Raw genomic sequence first — 23,707 nt, 5'->3', positions numbered from 1 at the left:
TGTCTGGCTCATTCTTAGCTCAGAGAGACTTTCTTTCACTCATGCAGTGGCACCCCTCACTGCTTTCTCACCTCACCTTATCCATTTCCTTCACAAGACTTGCCACAATCATAAAGTTTGTTTCTTCATGTCACTACTTCTTTTTTTAGAAGGAGGCTCCATGCCCAGAATGGAACACAACATGGGGCCTGAACTCACAACGACCCTGAGACCTAAACCTGAGCCAAGAGCGAGAGTGGGACACTTAACTGACAGAGCCACCCAGGCGCCCCCATCTGTCTTCTTCCATGTAGTCTGTCTCCCTTATTAGATAGTAAGCTCTATGAAAGCAAAGACCCTATCTGCTTTATGCATCATTGTATCATGGGACTAAATTAGTGCCTGGTATATAGTAGTTGCTCAAACATTTGCCTTATGAAAGACCAAGTGAATGATCTCAAATTTTTACCTTTTACTCACTGATTCTTAAAAACACAAAACATAACATCGGTTAAAATATATATAAAATGTACCATTTTGACACTTTCACAATGTATAGTTAAAGCGCTTTCACACTGTTGTGTAACCACCACCACCTACCATCTCCAGATGAAGAAATACTTCTTCATCTTCCCCATGGAACTCTGACCCATTAAACAATAATTCCCCATCTCCCCCTGACTCTAGTCCCTGACAACCTTCTATAAATTTGGGCTACTTTAGGAACCTCATACAAGAAGAATCAAACATTATTTACTTTTTTGTCTGGCTTACTATTATTATTTTTTTTTTAGCATTATCCACGTAGCATGTAGCAGAATCTCCTTCTTTTGAGGCCAAATGTTCCATTCTATGTATATAATGCATTTTGTGTATCTTTTCATCTTTCAATGGACATTTCGGTTGCTTCTACCTTTTGGCTGTTGTAAATATGCCGCTCACTGTTTCTTCTTGGCTACTCTCCCTAATTCCACTTTACAATATTCCTCATCATCCAAATAAAAGAGCTTCACGCAGACTCATTTCCCACATCATTCATTATGTGTTATAAAAAAACTTCAGGGGTGCCTGGGTGGCTCAGCTGGTTAAGGATCTGTCTTTGGCTCAGATCGTGGTCCCTCATTCCTGGGATCTTGGTTGGGCCCCATGTTGGGCTCCCTGCTCAGCAGGGAGTCTGCTTCTTCCTCTGCCCCCCTTCCTACTCATGGTCTTGCTCTCTTTCAAATAAATAAAAAGTCTTAAACAAACAAAAGTTCAATAATTTAAGAAGATAATTAGAATAACAACAGGGAAGCTCATAGACCTCTCCCTTCGCATAAGGTGGGTGGTCCATTTCATACAAGACATTATAACCTCCCTAATTTGAAGAGGAAAGCAATCAGGAACCATTCCTCGGAGACAAGGAGATTAGTACTATGTGTGCTTGGGCATGTGCCGACATAGGTACAGTTCAGCCCTGGTGGTTGCCCTTGACATAATGGCCCGCCTTCATTCTCTTGCCTGTGGATATCCAATTTTCTCAGCACCATTTGTTCAAAAGGCTGTCTGTTCTCTTTCTATTGAATAGTCTTGGCACTCTTGTCAAAAGTCAATTGACAAGGGATGCCTGGGTGGCTGAGTGGGTTAAGCCGCTGCCTTTGGCTCGGATCATGATCCAAGGGTCCTGGGATCGAGTCCCGCACTGGGCTCCTTGCTTAGCGGGGAGCCTGCTTCTCTCTCTGCCTCTGCCTGCCTCTCTGCCTACTTGTGTGTACTCACTTGCTCTCTCTCTCTCTGGCAAATAAATAAAAAATCTTAAAAAAAAAAAATCAATTGACAAGGTGGGGCACCTGGGTGGCACAGTCGTTAGGCATTTGCCTTTGGCACAGGTCATGATCCCAGGGTTCTGGGATCCAGCCCCGCATCGGGCTCTCTGATCAGCAGGAAGCCTGTTTCTTCCTCTCCTACTCCCCCTGCTTGTGTTTCCTTTCTCGCTGTGTCTCTTTCTGTCAAATAAATAAATAAAATCTTAAAATACTGTCAACTTTTTTCAAAGAAATGGAACAAATAATCCTATAATTTGTGTGGAACAAGAAAAGACCTCGAACAGCAAGAGGAATGTTGAAAAAGAAAACCAAAGCTGGTGGCATCAAAATTTGAGACTTCAAGCTCTATTACAACGCTGTTATAATCAAGACAGTATGGTACTGGCAAAAAACCTGACACACAGATCAATGGAATAGAATACAGAGCCCTGAAATGGACCCTCAACTCTATGGTCAACCAATCTTCGACAAAGCAGGAAAGAATGTCCAATGGAAAAAAGACAGTCTCTTCAACAAATGGTGTTGGGAAACTGGACACAGCATTCTTCTGCCACAAGCAGAAGAATGAAACTGGACCATTTCCTTACACCACACACGAAAATAGACTCAAAAGGAATGAAAGGCCTAAGGTGAGATAGGAATCCATCAAAATCCTTGAGGAGAACACAGGCTGCAACCTCTTCGGACCTTAGCAGCAGCAACTTCTTCCTAGAAACATCGCCAAAGGCAAGGGAAGCAAGGGCAAAAATGAACTATTTTTTGGGACTTCATCAAGATAAAAAACTTTTGCACAGCAAAGGAAAAGACAACTGACAGAATGGAAGAAGATATTTGCAAATGACATATCACATAAAGGGCTAGTATCCAAAATCTATAAATAACCTTTCAAGGTCAATACCCAAAGAACAAATAATCCAATCAAGAAAAGGGGAGAAGACCTGAACAGACGTTTCTGCAAAGAAGACATGCAGATGGCCAACAGACACATGAAAATGTGCTCAATACACTTGGCATCACAGAAATACAAATCAAAACCTCAATGAGATACCACCTCACACAAGTCAGAATGGCTAAAATTAACAAGTCAGGAAACAACAGATGTTGGTGAGGATGCGGAGAAAGGGGAACCTTCTTACACTGTTGGTGGGAATGCAAGCTGGTGCAGCGACTCTGGAAAATAGTATGTAGGTTCCTCTATGAAGGCAGAGCTACCCTATGATCCAGCAATCTCACTAGTGGGTATTCATACTGAAGATACAAATGTAGTGATCCAAAGGGGCACGTGCACCCCAATGTTTATAGCAACAATGTCCACAATAGCCAAACCATGGAAAGAGCCTAGATGAGCATCAACAGATGAATGGATAAAGAAGATGTGGTATATATACACACAATGGAATACTATGCAGCCATCAAAAGATGAAATCTTGCCTTTTGCAACGAAGTGGATGGAACGAAAAGGTATTAAGCTAAGTGAAATAAGTCAATCAGAGAAAGACAATTATATGATCTCACTGATATGAGGAATCTTTTTTTTTTTTAAAGATTTTTATTTATTTATTTGACAGAGAGAAATCACAAGTAGATGGAAAGGCAAGCAGAGAGAGAGAAGGGGGGCGAAGCAGGCTCCCTGCTGAGCAGAGAGCCCGATGCGGGACTCGATCCCAGGACCCCGAGATCATGACCTGAGCCGAAGGCAGCGGCTTAACCCACTGAGCCACCCAGGTGCTCCTGTTATGAGGAATCTAAGAAACAAGACAGGATCATATGGGAAGGGAGGGAAAAATGAAACAAGACGAAACCAGAGAGGGAGACAAAGCATAAGAGACTCTTAATCTCAGGAAACAAACTGAGGGTTGCTGGAGGGGAAGGTAGTGGGAGTGATGGGGTGGCTGGATGATGGACGCTGGGGAGTGTATGTGTTATGGTGAGCGCTGTGAACTGTCTAACACTGATGAATCACAGACCTGTACCCCTGAAACAAATAATACATTGTATGTTATTTTGTAAAAATTAAATAAAATCTTTTAAAAGACATATTAATCAAACAAGTCTTTAAAAAAAAGCATTCTACAAGATGTCCTTTTCTTCTTGAACAGGGAATTAACTACCCGTTTTTCTTACGTAAATATCTCTTGTTAAAAATTCTTCCCAGGGTGCCTGGATGGCTCCGTTAACAACATCTGATTCCTGATTTTGGAAAAAAACCTTTTCCATCTGGGACACCCGGGGGCTCAATCCATTAAGTGCCTGACTCTTGATTTTGGCTCAGATCAGGATGGTCCTGAGACTGAGCCCCTGAGCTGAGCTCTGAGATTGGCAAGTAGTGAGCTTCTCTCCTTCTCCCTCTGCCCTTCCCCCAGCTCATGTACAGGGGCTCTAAAATAAATAGATAAAATCTTTAAAGAAAATGGTTATGATGATCAATTTTAGGGCAACCCTCTCAGGTCTTCTCCCTCTTTAGGAGCTTTGTACCATCACTTTACTAACACTCCAGAAACTTTGCTTTGCTGCCCACCAAAAAAGAAAAGAAAAGAAAAAAAGAAAAAAAAAGATGATGAATTCTATGTTATGTATTTTTTTTTTACCATAATTAAAAAAAAAATCTTCCTCAGTGCCCTCGAACTTCCAGATTCTGTATCATAAATGTGCTTTTAGTGTATTTCTGGGATCCAAAATGAAATATGGTTCCTAAAATGTATTCTCTTTAGCACAGAGTGGGATTACCATTACACTCATTCTGTTCTTATGGCCTGATACTACATGACTCTGAGGTGAGGGCCAAGGTGCAGCAAGTCAGTCAGTCATGACGTACAGTGGCTGCATCTTGGATTTATTCCTTAGGTCTTGTTTAAACATGCTACTGGACCCAAGTGTAGAACTCTAGTATATCCCTTACAGCATTCATTTTATTAGATTGAGTCCAGCTTTTTCCAGCCTATCAGTATTTCTTTTGGTTCTGATTCTGCGGTATCTTATCTTCACTATACCTCCAAGTTTATAGTCAAGCAGAAGCTGGTTTGTTAGTGAATTCTAATTTCTTCTCTCAAGACTAAATACGACTTGAGACAAAGCCTGTTTCGCTATGTGATACACCTGTAACTACTATTTTATATGTCAACTATACTTCAACAATAATAATAATTTTTAAAAGACACAGAGCTGTTCCACAGCCTCCAATGTCATATCTATTATTTAATTGGGACACCTGGGTGGCTGAGTTAGTTAAGCGTCCCACTCTTGGTTTCGGCTCAGGTGATGATCTCTGGTCCTGAGATGGGACCCTGCATCAGGTTCTATGCTGAGCAGCAAGCCGACTTGGGGATTCTCTCCCTCTGCCCCTCCCCCTGCTCATGGATGACATGCGCTTGCTCTCAGATAAATAAATAAATCTTAAAACAAATAAATAACGAAGAAGCACATCTGTTACTCTGTCACAAAGTTGCCTTAATACTTTGGCAATTGGGGAGTCTGGGTGGCTCAGCCAGTTAAGGGACTGCCTTTGGCTCAGGTCATGATCCCAGGGTCCCAGGAATAAGTCCCGCATCAGGCTCCCTGCTCAGTGGGGAGTCTGCTTCTCCCTCTGACCTCCTCCCCCCCTCTCATACTGTCTCTCACTCTCAAATAAATAAAATCTTTAAAAAAGAAATACTTTGGCAACAGCATTTCAATATAATTGGTTTCCTTTATGATCCTATGTATTTGCTTTTATGGTTTTAAAAGTATTCTGAGATGGGGTCAGTAGGATTCACTAGACTGCCAAAGGAATTCATGACTTAAACAAAGAGAGTTCCTCCCTACCCCTAAAAGTAGAGCTCATGCAGAGAGGGAATTCAGGTAACCGGTATGTGTTAGGTCTGATGACCTTTAAAGTCTCCTCTAATCCTGGATTAGAAAAGCAAGCATAGTTTCATTCTGTGCTTTCATAGCAGCACAGAACGTCTTTTAATGGTCTCCTTAACCGACTCACTTGATTCAGGGATTCTCTCCCTCCCTCTGCAAATCGTTCCAACTGACGTGGTGGCACACTGCGTACTTGTAGCTAATGGGCAACACCTGAGTGTCACTCCACCAGCTACCCTGGAGGCTCTCCAAGAGTCAGGTGTATACATGCCCTACAACTGGGATATCTGTACTGTTAATAAAAACTACATATAATTAATAAAAAGTGAAATATGTATATAAAAACAAAATTATTGTTTCTGAGAAAATTACTTTTGAGAGATTCAAAATTAAGTTACCAGAAATAAAAAAAACAAACACCTGCTACTAATGTAAAGTATGGCAGAACAAGCACAAGAGATTAAGGAAAAATGTAAACAACAGAAAGATTCTATTTTCGGAATGCTTTATGAGTATCTTTAAGCTTTTTCTCCACTGAAAAGAAACTGCAACCAGAAACCTCAGACTATATACATTGTAGATGTGCTCTATGTAAAACGTTACACAACTCCCATCAGCAGACTTTTATGAAAACAAATAAAACCCAAAAACTCTTAGTTCCACACCAAAAGATCGGGCAGTGAATGTGTTTTTAAATATTTTAAGGTTAAAAAAAAAAAAAAAAGAAATCTTGCAGTTTGCAATGATGTGGATGGAACTAGAGGGTATTATGCTGAGTGAAAAAAGTCAATTAGAGAAAGACAGTTATCATATGATCTCACTCATATGTGGAATTTAAGAAACAAAACAGAAACATAGGGGAAGAGAGAGAGAGAAAAAAAAAAACCAAGATGAAATCAAACAGGAAGAAAAACCTTAAGAGAGACTTAATCATAGGAAACAAACTGAGGGTTCCTGGAGGGGAGGGGGGGATGGAAGGATGGGGTAACTGGACATTAAGGAGGGCATGTGATGTAATGAGCACGGGGTATTTTATAAGACTAACGAATCACTGACCTCCACCTCTGAAACCAGTAATACATTATATGTTAATTAATTGAATTTAAATAAAAAATAAATATTTCAAGGTAAAATAAAATATTAAGCCATGTATCCTCTTCTGTGATTCTATGCTAGAGCTGGGTTTTTCAATTTTTTTTTTTTTTCAAAGATTTTATTTATTTATCAGAGAGAGAGAGGGGAGAGAGCGAGCACAGGCAGACAGAATGGCAGGCAGAGGCAGAGGGAGAAGCAGGCTCCCCGCCGAGCAAGGAGCCCGATGTGGGACTCGATCCCAGGATGCTGGGATCATGACCTGAGCCAAAGGCAGCTGCTTAACCAACTGAGCCACCCAGGCGTCCCTCAATTTTTTTTTTTTTTAAGATTTTATTTATTTATTTGAGAGAGAGAGAGAGTGAGAGAGAGCACGAGAGGGGAGAAGGTCAGAGGGAAAAGCAGACTCCCTTGGAGCTGGGAGCCCGATGTGGGACTCCATCCTGGGACTCCAGGATCATGACTCGAGCCGAAAGCAGTTGCTTGAACAACTGAGCCACCCAGGCGCCCTCAGTTTTTATTTTAGTCCTGGTCTGACAACACCGAGTAAGAAAATTTTATTATGCTAATGTCAGAATCAGGCAAACATGTACTAGACATAAGCTGAAACCCTTAAAACGTTGAGAAGCAAGTTTTGTCTCAAGTAGTATTTAGTCTCGAAAGAAGAAATCAGAATTCATGGGGCACCTGGGTGGCTCAGTGGGTTACGCCTCTACCTTCAGCTTGGGTCACGGTCTCAGGGTCCTGGGATCAAGCCCTGCATCAGGCTCTCTGCTCAGCAAAGAGCCTGCTCCCTGCCCTGTCTCTGCTTGCCTCTCTGCCTACTTGTGATCTCTCTCTCTGCCAAATAAATAAAAATTTAAAAATTAAAAAAAAAATCTTAAAAAAAAAAAAAAGAAATCAGGGTGCCTACGTGGCTCAGTGGGTTAAGCCTCTGCCTTCGGCTCAGGTCATGGTCTCAGGGTCCTGGGATCTAGTCCTGGATCAGGCTCTCTGCTCAGCAGGGAGCCTGCTTCTCTCTCTCTGCCCACTTGTGATCTCTCTCTCTGTCAAATAAATAAATAAAAACCTTAAAAAAAAGAAAAGAAATCAGAATTCACTAACAAAGTACTCAATACATTTGAGAACGATTCATTGGAGTTCTATTTTCTTCTACATTGCTTTGTTTGTACTTAAGTTTTCTGCTCTTCATTAAGGTACATGATAATGTGGTAAAGAAGAGCAGTATTTTACTCTTTTGGTTCAAAAATCTTCCCTGTCTTGTATAACAAAACTTATTTCAGTGCTTCTGAAACTCTTTACCCGAAATATCAAGACAGGAGTAAAATCATTGTCCCCTAACGAGGGAGATCAGACGATGTGGCCCAAAGGCCATAAGTTAAAAGTTTAAGACTCATGTACCCATCTTTCTTCTTCTTCTTCTTTTTAAAGTAATCTCTCTGCCTAACAAGGGGCTGGAACTCATAATTCAGAGATTAAGAGTCACATGCTCTACTGACTGAGCCAGACAGGAGGCCTGCATCTTTCAATGTGTAAATTTGGCATTATATTCTATGATTTATCTACATTTGTCTCAATATTAAAAAGCCTTTTATTTTTCTTTAAATCATTGAATACAAACTTGATGGGCCCCATATATTCTGTGGCTTCGAAGACCTCTCTGTATACCACAGTGCACTCTTTTTTTTTTTAATTAATTAATTTATTTATTTGACAGCAATCACAAATAGGCAGAGATGCCGACAGAGAGAGAGAGAGAGAGGGGAAAGCAGGCTTCCTGCTGAGCAGAGACCCTGATGCGGGACTCGATTCCCAGGACCCTGGGATCATAACCTGAGCTGAAGGCAGAGGCTTAATCCACTGAGCCATCCAGGCACCCCGACCACAGTGCACTCTTGCAAGAGAAGCTTAGGCTCAATCAATGCAATACGATTTCCACTTCAATTTCAACTTGTGTTGGAGGAAAAGAGAAGTTGAATTTCAATTCCTGGAGAAGTGTTGTAAGGGATTAGGCAATCCCATACATGAATCAATAAGGGCAGAGGGAAATCTAACAAATAGCCAAGGAAAGGAGGCAAGAGGCAAGGGGAGAAAAGTTAAATCTTGTACTAAGCCAGCTGTGTACTCCTACTTGAGTCACATTCAGTATCCATCAAATTCTAAGATCAGCTGAGACTGCCACTCTTCCTTATAGGTGGTGCTAGGTCTCATTCACTGTTGTTGCTCTAGCACTCACCACACTGCCTGGTGCATGGGAGGCATTCTATGAATTTTAAGGATAATATTAGCGGCTAAGTTCTTATTGCCAAGTACATGACATATTTTAACTCATTTAATCATCACAACATCCTTATGCGAAACCCCTTAACACCCCATTTTACACAAGACGAAACCAAGGCCCAAAGATTTTAAATAATTTGCCCAAAGTCACATGGCTGAAAAGCAGCAGCGCTGGGATTCGAACCCAGTCCATGTCATTCCACAGTCTGAGCTCTCAATCACTAAGCTTTTGTAAATGCTCGCTCAATGAATGAATGAGTAAAATAAATGATTTGTAAATGCAAATAAAAGCAAATATTTTAAGCCAGAAAACTTTATCTCCTTACAGTGCAGTTTGTTGCTTCGGCTATTGAGTGGTTCTGGTCCATTCACATCTTTGCTCTTTTCATTATCTTCAATGGGTCGAAAATGAGCCAAAGTTCTCATGAATCCGCGGAAGTTTACCTGGTCCTCTCTGGTTGGGAAACAGAATAAACAGAACACTATCTCAATCAGAGTGATTCTTTCTTATGAATCTAATATGCTGACAACAGTTTTAGCTAGAGTGGCCGAAAGTCCATTTAACAAAGTCTTTTCCCATATGCACAATTCTTTAGGGCTCATAAGATATATTTTATTAAGTGTCACCTCAACCTTGTGAGGTGGGTATTATTTTTCCCATGTTATAAATGATTAACCAGACTTAGGTAACAACTCAGCAGAGTCACCTACTCGAGTTCCTTATAGCTCTTTTCCCAAAAAGGATTTCAAGCAGCACCAAAGGCTACATTATCAGGCAAGCCAGAACCTAAACTCACTGCTTCAGACTCTAAAGCAAGCAGTAAGCTGGCTATGCCAACCCAATGACTCCCCAGCCACTTCTCATGCTTCCCCTGCAGTCACATCCACCTAGTGATATTTTTTTTTTAAAGATTTTATTTATTTATTTGTCAGAGACAGAGGGAGAGAGAGCGAATGAGCACAGGCAGACAGAAAGGCAGGCAGAGGCAGAAGCAGGCTCCCCGTTGAGCAAGGAGCCTGATGTGGGACTCGATCCCAGGACCCTGGGATCATGACCTGAGCCGAAGGCAGCCACTTAACCAACTGAGCCACCCAGGCGCCCCCCACCTAGTGATATTTTAAGGTTAAAGTATACTATGGAAATGCAGCATCTAAAATAAAAATTTTGCTATAAAAGCAACAAATACATTTTTAGAATTTGAGGGGAAAAAAGTAGAAAAATACCACTCCTGTAGCAATTACAATTATTACTATCTTTTCTTCTATTCATTTTTCTATGCCTTTTTGGTAATTGTGAACATAATGCATATATAATTTCCTACTGTGCTTTCTTAAACTTTTAAGCACGTCTTCAACCAATATAAACACTTTGAAAGATTTCAAATGCTGCAAAATCATTGTGTTAATTATGATTTTATTATCCCCTCATAAATGGATAGGCTGCTCATGATCATGATGTTGGGAAGACTCTTGTATAAAGCTTTTCTGGTACTTGAGACTAGAGAAGAATCTTTCTATCGTGCCACAGGCAAATCAGTAACCCTGAGAGAAATCATTCTAAAACTTCAATGAACAACGTACTTCAAAGAATATCTGACGTGACAAAGTTGTTTACCTGTGGCAGTCATAGAAAGAACAGGTTGCGTGGTTCCTGTGACTAGCTAAAAGTAAATCCCAGTCTTTTTTTTTGCCCCACTGAATCGCTGTGGTATCGTGTCTCTTAAGTGCCAGGCAGACACAGAGACCAGTCTTTCTGAGGGTGGATTTCAAAAGCTAGCTCATGAGTCCACTGTACGCAAAAGAATGACTGTTAGTTTTTGAAGCCAGGTACTGCAAATGGAGCAGTAGATCTGGGGAATCAAGGTGTGGAATAAGATTTGAAGCAAATGCCAGAACAAAAGATTAATGAGTATAAATATTACTGCCATCATAGGTCTCTGAGTAAAAGGGTATACTGAATACCAATGCTGCACTTTCCAATCTCATTTAAAAAAAATTCCACTTGCATAAGACTAGGGAGAGAAGAAACAAAAAACCCAGAAACTGGGTATCTGTATCTTATTAGAGTGATTAGCGGAAGGGCCTCTTGCCGACAGTTTAGTAGTGTGGCCTGGCACAGGCCTTGGCTTCCTCACGCACACCCGCCTAGCATTCTGAGCAGAACATTACACAGGATGGCAGGTGATACTGTAGTAAAAAACCGCTTCCCACAAACTGCTTTTCCTAATAACCAATGTTTACTATAGAACTCTGAAAAAAATGTTGGCATATTGACTCCACTGGGTTTACTTTTCATTACAAGAGGTTTGGATACAAAGCATAGTTGTGGAAGTTCCAATGCTGGACAGGATCAATGCTCTGTATGGGCTAAGGAGGAAGTAGGAAAAAAATAAAAATAAAAATACCCAAGATTTCAGCACAAAAACTACCAGAAACCAACAGGGCAGTTCATGGAGAAAAAAAGGAGAAAATGAAGAAGGGCAGGAGATTCCTCCTGGTCAACATGAATCTGAAGAGAGCCAAGTTTCATTTCATTCGATTTCTGTCTTCACATAAATTAGCTGCTAGGCTTCCCCTCACCCCCTGCCCCAGCCCAGTCACTCAGCTTTACTGAATGCCCAAATTCTCAACTGCAGATTCTTTTGCTCTCAGTGCAGAGTTCTAAAATTTCCTCTCCATTTTATCTGATAATATCCTCGCTGACACTGAGTCTCATTATTAAGAAATTGGCAACCACTGAACTTTTTAAAGTCCTTTGGGTCATACAGATAAGTCACAAGGAACCAGGAAGAAATTGTTAAAGAGATTACTTAAAATAACATAATAAGCTTTATTCAGAAAAAGGTACCTAATCAAATCTATAAATATTTACTCAGGACTTGGAAGTCAGTGTATTGGGTAGTGAAGCGTATCAAAAGCCTGGACAAACCCAAATCTGTTTGACAAACTGTGTGTGGTAGAGGGGACTGTATCCTTAGCCAATGTTCTAAAAGAAAAATAAAGGCTGTGGGAATGTTCCACATTAAAGGAGGCTGAAGAGCCATTACAACTGACCCAGAATGGATCGTGTATTGGACAGGGAGGAAGTACTATCAGGAAGATTAAAAGAGGAATATGATTGATATATTAGAATAAAATAGACAATGGGAGAAACCGGTGAAGGTGGTCAAAGGGAACAAACTTCCAGTTATAAGATGCGTAAGTTCTGGGGACATCACGTACAACATGGTGACAACATGTAATAATACCTCTAGTGCTGTCTATTTCAAAGTTGCTAAGAGAGTGGATTATAAGTTCTCATCATACAGAAACAGTAACTGTGTAAGGTGATAAATGCATTAACCTTATTGTGATACTCATTTCAAAATATATACATAAATAAAACCACTGTGCTATCTATATACCTTAAACTTACACAATATGACATTTCTCAATAAAGCTGGAAAAAAGAACAAAATACATAATATTTTATATTAGTATTACAGCAGCTGATTGGTGCTATAGGTGTAAATTACACACAGGATTTCAAAGACTTAATATTAAAACAAATGTAATATATTAAATATGTTGACTATATATTAAATAATATTTTAAATACATCAGATAATAAAATATATATTGACATAATTAACTTGCTTATTTTTTACTTTTTTTAATGTGGGTACTAGAAAATTTATAATCACGTATGTGACTTGATTATATTTTCACTGGCTGGAACACAGGGAGACAGAGAGTATACGCCAATGAGACAAAAGGTTAACGAAGTAACAGTAGATGCATCTGGGTGAAAGACATACAGGAGTTCTTTGTATTTTCAATTTTAAAGATTTATTTATTTATTTATTTATTTATTTGACAGAGAGAGAGAGAGAGAGATCACAAGTAGGCAGAGAGGCAGGCAGAGAGGGAGGAGGAAGCAGGCTCTCCACTGAGCAGAGAGCCCGATGTGGGACTCGATCCCAGGACCCTGGGATCATAGACCTGAGCTGAAGGCAGAGGCTTTAACCCACTGAGCCACCCAGGTGCCCCTGTATTTTCAATTTTAGCAACTTTTCTCTAAATTTGAAATTATAAGCAGAGATTAAAGACAGAATTTTGAAAATAGGCTCATATACCTATTAGAAGAGATAGTCTAAAACAACCAAGTTAAGGATGTCCAATATAGTCAGAACAATTGTGGTCTAAAAGGGCCCAACCAATAACATTATTCCAAATTTGCCTCAGCAAGGAAGCCAACAACTGCAGGGACTCACCCCTCTGGAAAGAAGGCATTGATGATCCGGTCCCCCAATGGATTGATGGCAAGTTCCGGAATTCGCTGGAAATCTTCCCGGCTGCCAAGAGAATCACCTTGAGTTAGAGACTATTGGCCCTTAGCAGGAATTCATTCAGTCATGCAAGAGTACAACCTAGTAAGAATATTACCTCGTGGAATTTACTTCTTTGGCAAATTATACCAAAATAAGTGCAAAGAATAGCACTTTAGTAGCTGCCAAGTGTTTCTTACACCAACTCAGGAGTGGAAGAAGCCAGATTCGACTATGCCACATTCCAGTGAATTCAGCACACAAGTTACGTCAATAAAACAACTAACAAGCAAATACTGAGCTGTCCCTGTAAATCATTCTTTGAACATTACCATTTTGTACTTAGTTACTAAGTTTGGAATGAACAGCAGCTCCAACTATCAACACCACAGAGCTTGTGTATAGTAGCAAAAATCCTGGATCCTTGATAGAATCTACAACATCTATGAAATGCAAGGAATTCTTGGGCAGTGTCCAAGGAAAGAATGAAGTGTGACAACTAAGTGATTTCCATTACTTCCCTGCTCTGATTCTGGCCTTTTGTCCATTGCCTTCTACAGACCCAGACCACAGAAATATTTAAACCTTGATCCTGAAAGAGCAGTCATCCTCTCACAACTTGGAAGTTATGCTAAGATGAATATTATTAGCTGCCATTCGCTGTATACATACCATGTGCTGCTCTGTTTATACACATTATCTCATTTCTTTAGGCCAACATTTTATCTGTACTCTTTTCAAGTTGAGGAAACTGAGAGGCAGTGAGCTAAAGTGACTTGCCCAGTGCTATGAGCTAGTAAGTAGGAGAACTATGATTTAAGTCTAAATTTAAATTGAAGTCAAATACATGTTCTTTTTTCTAAAACAACAACAACAAAAACCCCACATTTCTGGGGCGCCTGGCTGGCTGAGTCAGTAGAGAGCATGCATGACTCTTGAGTTTGAGTCCCACATTAGGTGTAGAGATTACTTAAAAATAAAATCTTGATAAATAAAATAAAATGAAACAGAATAGAATAATAATAAAAACACAGGGTGCCTGGGTGGCTCGCTCAGTCGGTAAAGCATCTGCCTTTGACTAAAGTCATGATCTCAGGGTGCCAGGATGGAGTCCCCTATTTGCTCTCTGCTCGGTGGGGAGTCTGCTTCTTGCTCTCACTCTCCCTGTGTCCCCCAACCCCCTTGGTCCTCTCTCAAATAAATAAAATCATTAAAAAAAAAGCCACAGACTTCTTGGGTGCCTGCGAGGCCAAGTTGGTTAAGCAACCAACTTCAGGTCAGGTTATGATCCCAGGGTTGTGGGTTTCAGCTGTACCAGGCTCTGTACTCAGCAGGGCGTCTGCTCAAGGTTCCATTCCTCTCCTCTGACCCACTCCCCTTTATCTCTTTCACTCTCTCAAATAAATAAATAAATAAATAAACTCTTTTAAAAAAGTTGTTCACTTATTTGAGAGAGAGAGAGCACACAGCAGTAGGGAGAGGGGCTGAGGGAAAAACAGACTCCCCACTTAGCCAGGAGCTCAACCTGGGGCTCGATCCCAGGATCCTGGGATCACAACCTGAGCTGAAGGCAGACACTCAGCTGACTGAGCCACTGGGACACCCCAATAAATAAAACACCACACATTTCTTTCCCATATCAAACATTCTGAAAGAAAGGTGCTCGCCCAAAAAATGTTCAATAAGGAATTTCTAAAAATTTCTTAGTTGATATTCAGTGCCAAGAATATAAAACTGTCTATAACATATCCATACTCCTCAAAAATATGGATGTCATGAAGGACAGAGAAGGCAGATTACTCCAGATCTCCCATCCAAGTACTAACCAGGCCCGACCCTGCTTAGCTTCCGAGATCAGACGAGATCGGGCGCGTTCAGGGTGGTATGGCCGTAGACAGATTACTCCAGATCATAGGAGACACACGGCTGAACTCAATGCATGATCTAGACTAGGAATAACATTGCCACAAAGGACATTACTGAGCTACGTAATTCCATACAGAATATATAATTATGTAATAGTATATAACTATATCAAAATACTAAATTTCTTGACTTTGACACAAGAATGTCACAATGAAGTCTGGGGCAAAATATTAACAATTGGCAAATCTAGATTTCAGGTATGTAGAAGTTTTTGTATTATTCTTGGAACTTCTCTATAAGTTTGAAATTAGTATTTCCAGATAAAAAGTAAAAAAAAGTAAAAAAAACAAAAAACAAAAAACAAAACTCAAATAAGCCCCATTCTTGCCTTCAAGATGTTTACTATCAGAAGAGATAAAACTTATTCCTCTACCCACTTTGTACTAACTGCTAATGAAATACCCCTATTTTATCGAGAAGCCTTCAATACCATGTTTCTCTTAGAACGGTTTAACATTTAGATGGTGCTAAATTAACTGAAGAAGCTCATCTCCAGCACATCTGGTGGTGACACAGGTTGAAACTGACCTAGGGGAATAAATGCAGGGCTCTGGAACAGTAACTTTAAATTCTAATCTTCCTTGATCACTTAGGGTAATAATTTTTACATCAATTAATGAACCAAAAGAAGATGATAAAAGATAAAGGAAGTTACAGAGGTCCTGATTATTTGATTCTACAAACATGTACTAAGTTCTAATTACATAACTTGTTCTGTAATACAAAGTCCAAGTTATCACCCAAAGTGGTTCCTCTTCCTTGACAGAAGTTAAGAAACAATAACTACTCCCTTTTAAAATGAAGATTAAGGCTCATTTGAATTGCACAGCCACATACCTCAGCTTAAAGTCTAACAAGCTAGAGTAATTTTAGCTGAGAAACAGCACAGTTTAAATACCATGTCTAATATCAGGCAGTGAGTACACAATCCAGCCTGAACTTCAGTCTCAAAAGGGATCTGGTCTTGGAATTCCAATGTCAGTGAGACCAAAACCTGTCCTTTGACATTTTTTTTTTTTTAACTCTACTCTTGGAATTTAGATTGTTTATACATACAGTTTTATAAGGCCAAGAGGAATACTGTTGATAGTATCAAGATTAAAATGAAAGAGTAAAAAACAATAGTTTGTAAACAGCTCAATAATACAGTTTGTTATTATTAGTTGTTCTATAGCAGAATGGAGATCACATGGGCAATTTTTTCTAAAACATAACTTAAATTTGTCCACTGACGCGAACCTAATAGAGAAAAATACATACTCTAAGCAGCCCACACATGGAAGATTTGTTCAAAATCTGTGTGTACTCATTAAAAAGCATGCCAATATTATATTGTATCTTACAGTATACCTAGGAAAATCTTCCTCAAAGATATTTTTTTCCCTCAAAGATATTTTAAGAAAAGATATTATAACTGGAAGTAGGCAAGTCTGAGCATAGAATCATATATAACAGCATTCTTTTTTTAAAAAGAGTTTTATTTATTTATTTGGCAGAGAGAGAGAGAGAGAGATCACAAGGAGGCAGAGAGGCAGGCAAAGGGAGAGGGGGAAGCAGGCTCCCTGCTGAGCAGAGAGCCTGATTTTGGGGGTGGGAGGCTCAGGGGCTCGGGTGTCCCCAGGACCCTGAGACCATGACCTTAGCCAAAGGCAGAGGCTTAACCCATTGAGCCACCCAGGCGCCCAATATAACAGCATTCTTTGTGGCTAAGAAATTCCCAGTGAAGAGTGGTTTTCCATACCCTCAGAAAGAAAAGGCTGTTTGAGAGACTTTTAGTAACCAGGAGGGCCAGTCCTCTACACTGATCTTCAGTATGCAGGTTCCTTCTCTGACTGGAAAATCAGCCTCAGTTAACTGTTTATATTTCAAGCCCCAGGGTCGATGGTGAGATGACTTATACATAATGAGGACATTAAAATCTGTTAAAAAGGACATACTTGAGGGGAATACTGAACTAAAAAAAGTGTTTCATATTTAAGTAATAAAATAGAAATAAATAACTTATTATTTAGATTCAACACTGAAATAATTTCCATTATCTGAAGCGTTTAATTAATAGTTTATTTATTTTTTTTGTAATCTCTATACCCAACGTGGGGCTCAAACTCACAACCCCAAGATCAAAAGTCACATGTTCTTCCAACTCAGCCAGCCAGGCACCCCCTACTAATTAATATTCTAAATTAAATCAGTAATAGAATTTTGTTATTATCTTGATAATAGAATCATGGAAGTGTCCACAGGTGCCAAATCATGTCTCTGCTAATTGTTTTAGCATTCCAGGGCCAGACCCATTAGCTACAAGGCTGTATGTGACTTTTGGTTGAACATGGTGGGCACAAACACACTGACCTTCTCTCATTCTCTAAAACTGCCTGAAAAGTCAGCAGAAACATACACATGGAACATATCCCTGACATAAACAACCAGGGTGGGAGCAGTGAACTAGTAAACAAGGGATTGTGCCAAATTCTGGAAGTCAGAAAATCAATGCAAATGTATTGACAAGTAAGTCAGAGTAGAGGGCCCATGAGAAGGCTGCAGGGGAGCGGAGAGCCATTTTGTCCTGCAGAAGCTCAGCAAGGCACCATACTCAGAGGTGCCAGGTAAATGAATGAACTCATTCAGGGTAATGAGTTAAAGGAATTTTTAAAGAACAGTCCAGGTGCCCACTGCTGCTAGTCCCCATCCTAAGAATATAAAACCATTTGTCCCCAGGAGAAAAATGAAGGGTCATGGAGAGAAACGGAAAGTCCTACCTGGGTAGGGCTGCAACCAAATATGGGAAGTTGGCTTTGGAGGAACACAGTCCTTTTATTTGGGGGAAGAGGGCCACAAATCTGTCCCTTTGCTCCTTGACCACATACCCTAAAGTGAAGTCTACCAACTTACTGGCCCTGCTCAGAGAACAGAGGGCTTGAAGTCAGCCTTTCCATCCAGGAAAGACCTGTGGAGAAACCAATCACAAATAAATCCATGCCAGTTTTCTACAGTACTTCATGCAGGTGTTTTCATAAATATGAATGGACAACCAAAGCTCACCAGATACTATGGAAAAATTAATAGCATAAAAGAGTAGAATCAGGGACGCCTGGGTGGCTCAGTTGGTTAAGCAGCTGCCTTCGGCTCAGGTCATGATCCCAGCGCCCTGGGATCCAGTCCCACATTGGGCTCCTTGCTCGGCAGGGAGCCTGCTTTTCCCTCTGCCTCTGCCTGCCTCTCTGTCTGCCTGTGCTCGCTCGCTCTCTCTCCCTCTATCCCTGACAAATAAATAAATAAAATCTTAAAAAAAAAAAAAAGAGTAGAATCAAGAAGAATAGAGATAATGATGATTCAGGGAACACTGAAAATTCTGAAAGATTCTTTTTTCCTTTATTTATTTGACACAGAGAAAGAGAGAGAGCACAAGTAGGCAGAGCAACAAGCAGAGGGAGAGGGAGAAGCAGGCTCTCTGCTGAGTAGTGAACCCTATGTGGGGTTTGATCCCAGGACCCTAGGGTCACGAAGGACCCTGGGATCATGACCTGAGCCAAAGGCAGCCATTTTACCGACTGAGCCACCCCGGGGCCCCTGAAAGATTCTAATAAGGAGCCCAAAACACATTTGATACATTTTTACATCTGTAAAGCAAAACTAAGCTACTATGAGAGAAGAGAGGTCAGAGAACAAGAAAGGTTCTCAGAAGTTAAAAAATAAGGCTGTGGACTAATAAGTAAGTTCATCAAAAGAACTGAAAAACAAATGCAAGGATTTCTTTCAGAAAGCAAAGGAAAAAGTCAAACAGGAAATATGAGTGAAAAGCTGAGTCTTGATGCTGCAATAACCAGCCAACAGATATCCCATAAAGATCAAAAAAGAGGCGCACCTGGGTGGCTTAGTTGGTTAAGCAGCTGCCTTCGGCTCAGGACATGATTCCAGAGTCCCAGGATCGAGCCCCACATTGGACTCTCCACTCAGTGGGGTGTCTCCTCCCCCACCAACGGTCTCTCTGTCTCTTACTGTCTCTTAAATAAATAAATAAATAAAATCTTTAAAAAAATTAAAAAAAAAAAAAGATCAATAAAGAAAGGAGGGAAATAATAAAAGAAATAACAGAAGAAAACTTCCCAGCTAAGGGACATATTTTTAGATTAAGAATGTTCATCTAGGGGCGTCCGGGTGGTTCAGTGGGTTAAAGCCTCTGCCTTCAGCTCAGGTCATGATCCTGGGGTCCTGGGATGGAGCCCCACATTGGGCTCTCTGCTCAGTGGGGAGCCTGCTTCCCTGCCTCTCTCTCTGCCTGCCTCTCTGCCTACTTGTGATCTCTGTCTGTCAAATAAATAAAATCTTAAAAAAAAAAAAAAGAATGTTCATCTAATACTGAGCAATGAATAATGAAAAGTAAAGGTATGCCTTTGTGAAGTTTCAGAACATCAAAAGGAGATTATTTGAAGGTTTCAGAGAGGGAAAAAAAAATAGATTATCTATGGGGCGCCTGGGTGGCTCAGTGGGTTAAAGCCTCTGCCTTCGGCTCAGGTCATGATCCCACGGTCCTGAGATCGGGCCCACATCGGGCTCTCTGCTCCGTGGGGAGCCTGCTTCCTCCAATCTCTCTCTCTGTCTGCCTCTCTGCCTACTTGTGATATCTGTCAAATAAATAAATAAAATATTTTAAAAAAGAGATTATCTACTATAAGAGTTAGAATTACACTGGGATCATGGTTCTCTCAGGGAAGCTTCATTCTGGAATGACTGATACCAGTGTATACAAAGCAAGCACTTGTCTGGGACGCTGAAATCATCTGTCCTCTGGGTAAAGTTAAACAAGAAAGTGAACCTCAAAAGCACTCAGTGTTTAAGCAGATAAATGGCTCCCATTCAGGACTCAAGCTCCTGAAATTTACAGGTAATGTTTTTTTGAGCGATATGTAACAACATAGCCAACTGGCATTTCTCAGTAATAAGTACTTGCAGATGTTAGTTTCTTTGCACTATCCCCTGTAGTCAACTTAACCTGCATGATTTAATATCCAGAAATATTTTTCATCATGGTATTACTTGAGAAAAAATATTATCTGACAAACAGTCGATGTTAAAAGTGCTCAATAAGATATTTTTCAAGTAAACTTTTACTGAGGTATAATATACACATAGAAAAGAGCACACATCACAAGTATTTGGCATGACGAGTTGTAACCCAGTTAAGATTATAACTAGTCCCCAAATCAGGAAACAGATTGTGATCTATATCCAGATACCTCCTTCCTGCTCCTTTTGTCTCTACCTGCTCCCCTCCACAAAGGGTAATCATTATGCTGACTTTTAACCCATACATTACATCAGTACAGATGTTTTTCTTTTTCTTTCTTTTTTTTTTTTTTTTAAGATTTTATTTATTTGACAGAGAGAGATCCGAAGTAGACATAGAGGCAAGCAGAGAGAGAGAGAGGTGGAAGCAGGCTTCCCTGCTGAGCAGGGAACCCAATGTGGGGCTCAATCCCAGGACTCCAGGATCATGACCTGAGCAGAAGGCAGAGGCTTTTACCCACTGAGCCACCCAGGCGCCCCCAGAAGATGCTTTTCTTAAATATATATTTATTTGAGAGAGAGTGAGAGAACTCGTGAGCCAGCAGGAGAGGAGCAGGGGGAGAGGGGACAGAGGAAGAAGCAGACTCCTTCCACCTATGTTAAGTCTCAATCCCAAGGAACCTGGGATCACAACCTGAGCCAAAGGCAGACACTTAACTGAGACACCCAGATGCCCCAGTACAGAAGATACTTAAACAAAAGAAATCATCTTTGTATTCAGATGCTGACAAGATTCTCATCTAGATCTCATCTAAAAAGGACCACTGCAAGACCCTTTATAAGATAGATGCCCAGGGCACGTAGGTGGCTCAGTTGGTTAATCAACTGCCTTCGGCTTGGGTCATGATCCCAGGGTCCTGTATCCAGTACCATATGGGGCTCCCTGCTCACTGGGGAGTCTGCTTCTCCCCCTCCCTCTGTGTGCTCTCTTTCTCTCTCAAATAAATAAATAAATAAATAAACCTTAAAAAACAAAAACAAAAACAAAAACAGACAGATGCCCATTTCAAGAAGATCAATTTCAATAGCAGCGGTAGAAACATTTTACCCAAATAATAGCATCTGAAGAAAATAAGATTTGTGAGGTTACAGTACATTTTTATGTTCATGAAATACCAATCTGGAAGAGGACCCATATAAAAAGAAAGTCTATAGAAAAACTGCAAATAATTTCACATATACTGTTTACAGTATTCCCCTCTTGAAGTGGCCCAATTCATTTGAGCATATTAAAGATGCCAGGAAATGCCATAAAAAAGCCTGTTAAGGGCGCCTGGGTGGCTCAGTGGGTTAAGCCGCTGCCTTTGGCTCAGGTCATGATCTCAGGGTCCTGGGATCGAGTCCCGCATGGGGCTCTCTGCTCAGCAGGGAGCCTGCTTCTCTCTCTCTCTGCCTGCCTCTCCATCTACTTGTGATTTCTGTCAAGTAAATAAATAAAATCTTTAAAAAAAAAAAAAAAAGCCTGTTAAACCTTGCCCACAAAGCTCTGCATAAAGCTTAATTGGTAATTTTCTTCTTCTTCTTCTTCTTTTTTTTTTTTTTAAAGATTTTATTTATTTATTGGACAGAGAGATCACAAGTAGGCAGAGAGGCAGGCAGAGAGAGAGGAGGAAACAGGCTCCCTGCTGAGCAGAGAGCCCAATGCAGGCTGGATCCCAGCACCCTGGGATCATGACCTGAGCCGAAGGCAGAGGCTTAACCCTCTGAGCCACCCAGGTGCCCCTTTTTTCTTCTTTTTATAAACACCTATTGGTAGACCAAAAAACTAGTGTCCTATTAAACATACTTTGGGGCAAATCTCTGAAAGCACTTTGGAGCAGCTCCATTTCTAGCCAAAGCCTTCCATAGTTTCTGCTGTATGTTCCCTCTGGGACTGACACCACAAAGGAATACAAATGCAGTGGAGGGTACTTGGTAGCCTCTTGGTCTGCAGATCTGGCTTCAGGCCCAGACATGGGTCATCATAGAAGGGTAAAGTGAAGAAAATGTAAAAAAGAAATGATTTCTGCTAAAAGCCTTCTTAAGAAAGTGGGGCCTGTTCCAGTCAACAAAAGATTGGTCACTTGCATTTGGCTAAGCACCCTAATGGGTTCTGGAAAGGTCACGACAGGACTTGAGCTGGGTTTGGCAGTAAAGGCTACAAGGAGCTATATCATACTGTACTATAGAAGATTTTGGAGTCCAGCAGTTCTCTAAGGTTGGAAAGAGTAGGAGAGAAGACACTGTTGGCTAAGGAAGAGGGTAAGACAATCTAAAAAACGGCCAGAGGCAGAGATGGCTGTTGTCAGGAAGCAAAACCAGAGCTGAAATCCCAATAGTGGGTGATCCAACAAAATGATTTACATATAACATGCTCATTGTTTACTGTGTAGTACAATGGGATAATTTCTTCTTGTTCTCAAGGTGGCCTGGGGCTTCCCTCGTGTTTGAATCCACACCACTTGGAGATCAAAGCACACATTTAGGACCTAGTGCTTTGTAAAGCTGAGTATGGAAACATCAGTTAGATCCAGGTAGCTATGAAATAAAAAATTATCTCATCACTTTCCACCACCTCATCCCCAAGAATGTGTAGAAACAAGTGCTGAGAACGGTGCCTAGCACATCACAGATAGTCAATAAATACCTATCAAATGAGTCAATTAGCCCACTGGCTTTCCATGAAGTATGAGAGTGTTTTAGGTACTGAGCAAATCTTAGCTATATATTTTTTTAAAGATATTATTTATTTCAATCTCAAGTAGGTGGAGAGGCAGGCAGAATGAGAGAGAGAGAGAGAGAGAGAGAGGAGGAAGCAGGCTCCCCACTGAGCAGACAGCCCGACTCGAGGCTCGATCCTAGGATCCTGAGATCATGACCTGAGCCAAAGGCAGAGGTTCAACCCACTGAGCCATCCAGGTGTCCCAAATCTTAGCTACATTTTAATCAACAAGTAAATACCAGCTGACACCTACAAAGTTTTCATCCTTTCTAAGAGACAGCTCCTTTTATAAGAGTCTTTCCAATTTTTCAGCAAATAATGAAAGTGACACACACACACACACACACACGACTTACACAGCACTGTTTCCACAAAGAAAAGGACTCAAAATGAATGTGAATTCTGTATCTTTACTCAGTGATTAAATCTGAATTTATGAGGAAGATGTAACCCCAAACTCAAATAAATTATTCAAGTATTAGAACTGAAAGGGAAAAAAAAAGATTTCTGGGCACCTGGCTCGCGGAGGCTAGAGAGTAAGGGACTCTTGATGTCAGGGTTGTGAGTTTGAGCCCCACAATGGGTATAGAGATTAGTTAAAAATAAAACCTTAAAAAATAAGATTTCTAGTATGATTTTTCTTTTCTTTTTAAAAAGATTTTATTTATTTGAGAGAGAAAGCAGGTGCAAGTGGAGGGAGAAGCGGA

At 40.5% G+C, this 23,707-nt stretch overlaps 1 protein-coding gene across 1 annotated transcript in view; it reads right to left on the bottom strand.

Annotated features, from left to right (window-relative positions):
* The window catches only part of CHP1 (calcineurin like EF-hand protein 1), a 47,156-nt gene that overhangs the window by 11,143 nt on the left and 12,306 nt on the right, over positions 1–23,707 (bottom strand). The window contains exons 3-4 of the mRNA XM_004751128.3: positions 13,253–13,333; positions 9,326–9,453 (exon numbers count right to left, since the gene is read on the bottom strand). Coding sequence (XP_004751185.1) covers positions 9,326–9,453; positions 13,253–13,333 — 209 coding nt within the window. The remainder of the gene's footprint in view (positions 1–9,325; positions 9,454–13,252; positions 13,334–23,707) is intronic.

This window comes from Mustela putorius, unplaced genomic scaffold, assembly GCF_011764305.1.
Source record: "Mustela putorius furo isolate JIRA1106 unplaced genomic scaffold, ASM1176430v1.1 tig00003898_pilon_pilon_pilon, whole genome shotgun sequence".
Lineage (NCBI taxonomy): Eukaryota > Metazoa > Chordata > Mammalia > Carnivora > Mustelidae > Mustela > Mustela putorius.
Note: the sequence above shows the minus strand (reverse complement) of the source record. Positions and strands in the feature narration are given on the sequence as shown.